Source organism: Henckelia pumila, chromosome 1 (genome assembly GCF_033568475.1).
Source record: "Henckelia pumila isolate YLH828 chromosome 1, ASM3356847v2, whole genome shotgun sequence".
NCBI lineage: Eukaryota > Viridiplantae > Streptophyta > Magnoliopsida > Lamiales > Gesneriaceae > Henckelia > Henckelia pumila.
Genome location: NC_133120.1, coordinates 58,550,733 through 58,556,732, shown reverse-complemented (window position 1 = coordinate 58,556,732; position 6,000 = coordinate 58,550,733). Strand labels below are relative to the sequence as shown.

General features: G+C 32.2%; 1 protein-coding gene across 1 annotated transcript; it reads left to right on the top strand.

Annotated features, from left to right (window-relative positions):
* The first annotated feature begins 3,528 nt into the window (after window positions 1-3,528).
* Window positions 3,529-5,415, top strand: LOC140879457 (UDP-glucuronate 4-epimerase 6). The gene has a single exon (XM_073283156.1). It carries the CDS (start codon window positions 3,784-3,786, stop codon window positions 5,155-5,157), a length of 1,374 nt encoding a protein of 457 aa, XP_073139257.1. The 5' UTR covers window positions 3,529-3,783; the 3' UTR covers window positions 5,158-5,415.
* The last annotated feature ends 585 nt before the right edge of the window (window positions 5,416-6,000 follow it).

Genomic DNA, 6,000 nt, shown 5'->3' with positions numbered 1-6,000 from the left:
ACGGTATATTGAGTTCGAGACTTGATTGCCTAATTTTTTTTCTAAACTAAAATAAAAAAAAAACCTTGTTTATAATATAAATTTCATCTTTTGGATTGTACCTGTACATTTCATAATGTTTCTCTTATAAGGTTTCGTTTGGACATATATTTTAAAAATATTTTTAGTGTTTTATAAATGAAATTTTTTTTTAAAATTTTGTGTTTGGACAAAATTTTTATAAAATGTTTTTGAAAATATATTTTAAAAAGTGTTCTCTAAATATAGTTTTTTAAGAACATTTGAGAGATGTTTTTTAAATATTTTTAGAATATAACTATAGAAGACAAAGATGAACAACATTACTTTTGTGATGTTAAAATATTTTTATAGAATAGTTGTTTAAACACATATTTATTCTTAAAAAAACTTTTAAAATATTTTATAAAAAGTTTTTAAAATAGACTTTTATAAATGTTTTATAAATACATGTCCAGACAGAACCTATAAAATTTTCATTAATCGGTCTTATTTTAAATTAGAAAAAAACTTGGTTTGATGAGAGAAATAATATTGTGGCCGACACTTGAAAATACCGGCCATTATTAATTGAATATTTTATTTATTCTGTGATGACAAGTATTGAGAGCTTTTCCAATCATTTATGCCAAATTGGCGTTTGAATTGGAGCTCTAACCGAGCGCTATTTTTGGCGTTGGTTGGCGTATTGCTACAGTGTTGCACCAAATTGGTGCAACACTGTAGCAACTCTATCCCTTCCCACAATTTTTTTTTTTGTTTTTTGTTTTTATTTTTTATTATAATAAATATTAATATTTTTTATTAATAATTTAATTATATTATTATATAAAGTTTTAATTTTTTATTTTAAAATTTTAATTTATTCAATAATCAAATAAATTTACATTTTTATTTATTCAGATTATTTTTACGTGTGATTTTAATGTTTTTAATAGTTAATTATTTATATTCAATTAATTAAGAAGTTAACGAAATTAAATTTTAGAATTTTAAAAAAATATCTCCTAAAATAGATTTAATTTTAAGTTTTAATTCATCAAGATTTCTAATTAATATCTATATAGAAATTATTTTAGGTATTATTGATATTTTAATTATGGTGTTTAAAAATATTTTGTGGAATAAATTAGTTGTTGTGAATAAAATAATAGAAAATATTTCGAGAATATTCTTTTTAGTGTAAAATTTAGAGTTAATGGGTTGCAGATGAGTTTTGAATTTGGTGCAAAAATTACACTATTTTGAAGTTAGTGTGACACCAACATAACGTAATGGGTTGAAAATGGCCTCAGTACCGGGTTTAACATAGTTGCAAAAGGAAATGAGATGATATATATAATATAATATAGATGTTCGGATCGACTTCCGTATATTGATTATATCCATTTTTGGAATCTTTCGCTATATTTGGTTTGATCATCATATTTAAGATAATGAGTGTTCTTATATCCATTTTTGGAATCTTTCGCTATATTTGGTTTGATCATCATATTTAAGGGCGTCTCATTATCTATCTGAAATCCACGAGCTTGCTCTACATATTTATTTTGGTGAATGAACTAAGCAATCCAATAAAATTCGGGAGCACCGATATACACGTTCTGTACTTGATAGAGCTTTGGCCTTTGGGGCTCGGAATTATGTACTCAGGATCCTAGCTATTCCCTAATGAACCATTGGTTTTCAATTTAGATAAATCACTCGAAATCGAGGTCGACTTGAGAGATATGTAGTTCAATTTTTATATTTATTATTCTTTTCTGGCTCTTTTACTAATTTTTTTTCATTAAATTAATGTCATTAACTATTTGTATTTTATACTATTAAAATATTCATTAAATAAAAGTAAAATAGAAAATCCCTTTATAAAATTTTTTTTTCCAAATATTTTCTTAATCACTATTGAAATACAGACGGACCTAAATAAAAGAGACGGGAGAAGTAGTTAATAATCCCCAATTAAATGCAAAATTAAATGCAAAATAAACCGGTTTCACCTACGTTTACTGAAACATGCTACATGTACAAATGAGATTACACGTTGGATTAAAAATTACATTTGATATTACAAAATTTTTTTAAATAAAATATAGGGATAATTTTTTAATTTCAAATGCATTTTGTAACCTAATTTATAACACTCATTGTATATATAAAATTTTTTCATGTTTATAACTATCCTTCAATATAGTTTATTAAATCACATTCTCATTGGAGGAGTATATATTTTGAACTTCAACTTGTTGAGAAAAGATTATCCATATTGTAAATAGATATCTATCGGCTGGTAATAATAAAGCTCAAACTTTTTATCGAGTAGCGAGATACTATATTAAGACACTAATCCGAATATGCATAAGATATATTCTACGAGTTGATCTAAACCTGGGCTTTTCAAGAGTATTTTTTTAATCTCGGTCCAAATTTTTTATGACCGAGTCTATTTGACAAATTTTCACTTTTAAATATGAGTAGACCTCTTGTAAAACGGTCTCATAGATTTTTGTCTATAATATGGGTTAATCATGCATTCATGCTCATATTTAAAATAAAAAATAATATTTTTGACATAACAAGTAATATTTTTTTCATGAATGACCCAAATAAGATATCTATCTCACACAATTGACCTATGAGACTGTCTCACACAAGTTGTGTTTCAACATATGTGAGGTCTACTGAATTTTCGGTGGACCTCACATCTATTATCAAATATTATCCTTGGATGAACCCGTCTATAATGGTAGCATGAAATTTTTCCAAGGATGAACATTTATCAACATATATATATGAGATCCATTAATTTTTCAGTGGACTTCTAGTACCACACACATATATTAATATATATATATATATTAATATGTATATATATATATAGATATATAGATGAATAATAAACATGGTACCTTAAATAATGCTTGAAAATTTCCCAATTTATTATTTTGATGAAATTATTAAATTTAATATTGTTTAGTTATTTTTATATCACAAAATTCTAAATTTATAAAAGAACCTGTTATAAGTAATTAAACGTGTGCGTCACTATTCATGAATTTGAATAAATCATTCTTTATACTTTGTAGTATGTCATTACATAGAATAGTATATTACTCACGTTTATTTTTCTATATATTTCATTTTAAAAAAACTAGCTAGCTCATTCATTAGTTATTAATCTATATGCAAACAAAACCACATAAAAAACCCTTGTTTATGAAACGGCAGAAATATATCATTTTTCAAGAGCTTATAAGTATAACTGTGAAAAAGTATTTGTTTATTAGTTTTCAAGCTGTTTCAGTAAAATTGTCTTCCTTATGTATTTAAAATCTGAAAAGAACAAAATAAACCATAAATTTATATTTTATTCCAAACGCGTTGTATTCTACAATTCAATGATACAGATCTAAAATTATTCCCTTGCAAATATATTTATTTGTATGGTTTTTCTTAGTAGTATGTCAAATTTTTATAATAATGATAACACAAAAAAGATATTACTTACTCTAACATGAATAGTATCTTTTATCACATGCCGATCTTTAAATTCCATAATTTAAAAATAAATGTAAGCATCGATCGAGAGCTTGAATTTCAGTGTTATATTTTTGAGATACAGAGTTGATGTATGTAATTAATATCTGATGAGAATCCCAACCCCACCTTGTTCCTTTATAATCCATTCACCCAAAGCTGTTTTCTACTAAAGAAAAAAAAAAAAAGATAGCCAAAGAAAATTAATTTCCAAACTCAACTCAGCAAATGCAATACCATACGATGATCGGCGGCTCCTCCTCGCCGCCGGACACCAGCAAGACCACCAAGCTGGAGCGCTACAACAGCTACATCCGCCGCGTCAACAGCACCAAACTCCTTCAAGCTTCATCCAAGCTCCTCTTCCGTGCGACTCTACTCGTCGCCTTGGTTTTGATCTTCTTCTTCACGCTCAACTACCCGCCTCTCTCCGGCGACAACCACCGCATTCACGCCACCAACAACTTCCTCTCCTCCGCCTTCTACGGCAGCGGCGCATCTTGGGAGAAACAGGTCCGCCACTCCTCCACACCCAGACGGCCAAACGGGTTCTCCGTCTTGGTCACCGGCGCCGCCGGATTCGTCGGCTCGCATTGCTCCTTAGCTCTGAAGAAACGTGGCGACGGCGTGTTGGGTATTGATAATTTCAATTCTTACTACGATCCGTCCCTGAAACGGGCCCGGCAAAAGCTGCTAAAAAGGCACGAAATCTTCACTGTGGAAGGGGACATTAACGATGCTGAATTGCTCAACAAATTGTTTGATATCGTCCCGTTTTCGCACATTCTACACTTGGCAGCTCAGGCCGGCGTACGATACGCTATGCAAAATCCACTCTCCTACGTCAACTCCAACGTCGCCGGCTTCGTCAATCTACTGGAGGTGGCTAAATCAGCCGATCCTCAGCCGGCTATCGTTTGGGCTTCGTCGAGCTCCGTTTACGGCTTGAATTCGGAGGTTCCATTCTCTGAAACGGATCGTACAGATCAGCCGGCTAGCTTGTACGCCGCCACGAAAAAGGCCGGGGAAGAAATCGCCCACACTTACAATCATATATACGGGCTATCCTTAACCGGGCTGAGATTTTTCACCGTGTACGGGCCATGGGGAAGGCCCGACATGGCCTACTTCTTCTTCACCAAGGACATCCTCCAGAGCAAGTCCATCAATGTATACGTGACTCAGGAGGACAAGGAGGTGGCGCGTGACTTCACGTACATAGACGACATCGTGAAGGGCTGTGTCGGTGCGCTCGAAACGGCGGAGAAGAGCACCGGAAGCGGCGGAAAGAAGCGCGGGGCGGCGCAGCTGAGGGTGTACAACCTGGGGAACACCTCTCCGGTGACGGTGGGGAAACTGGTCGGGATTCTGGAGAGTTTGCTGAGCGCCAAGGCGAAGAAGCACGTCATCAAAATGCCCCGAAACGGCGACGTTCCGTACACGCATGCTAACGTGAGCCTGGCGTACAGGGACTTCGGGTACAAGCCCACCACCGACTTGGCCACCGGATTGAGGAAGTTCGTCAAGTGGTACGTTAGTTATTACGGAATCGAATCGAGGGTAAAAAAGGAAATTGATGCCTCGACCAATGAGGAAGCATAAGTCTCCATCATCACATGGGAGGCCAGGGCCATGCTTAAATTTTTATTTAATTTTCAACTTATATTAATTTTTATTTTTTATTTTCTCTTTACGTGCTTGTGTATTTGGACCAATTAATGTCATAAATTATTGAGATAGTATATTATAGGTCATAGATATTTACACAGAAAAAACCAAAGGCAAGTGTAAATCTGTGAATTTGGAATTGTACTATGATGTATTTTTAATTTAAAGATGAAATAAAGTTGAATTCTATAATTTTTATTTGTGCTGTGATATATCATGTGTGATCAAGGAAATCGTTCTCCTGCTTATACTTTTGGTCATAATCTTCCGACTATTTTTATTTTTTTGCTACATCTCAATTTCCATGCTACATAAGCATACTAATTCACATGTTTTTATAAAAGTAAAATCATATGTTTTTATAAAATAAATTCTGTTCAATGGTCGTTTTTAGATGATCTTTTTTTGTTAAATATTTTTGAGCTAAAATTTGAACTCGCTTACAAGCATATTGAGCCAAGTGACATGAGTTTCTTTTTGTTGGAGTTAGTTTCGTGTTCGAGACTCATTGTAAACATACTATCTTCAATTACACACATTCTCTCTCTCTCTTTCTCTCTCTCTTTTCATTCTTTGCAACCGATGATGAAAGAAATTCAAGGGAGACTGCTAAAACACGATAGTGCGTTTTTAAAATTATTATAAAAAATGTTAAAACACAACATCGTGTTTTAGCAGTCGTCTACAAATTTCTTGCACTATAGGACGCAATGTGTATATATAAAAATATTTATGGATAATTAAAAAAGTTGTTTTCATTTGGTTTGTTTTTTTTTT

What these genes read in the sequence shown, in the direction of transcription:
- LOC140879457 (XM_073283156.1), top strand. Translation starts at nt 3,784, where the DNA reads ATGCAATACCATACGATGATCGGCGGCTCCTCCTCGCCGCCGGACACC.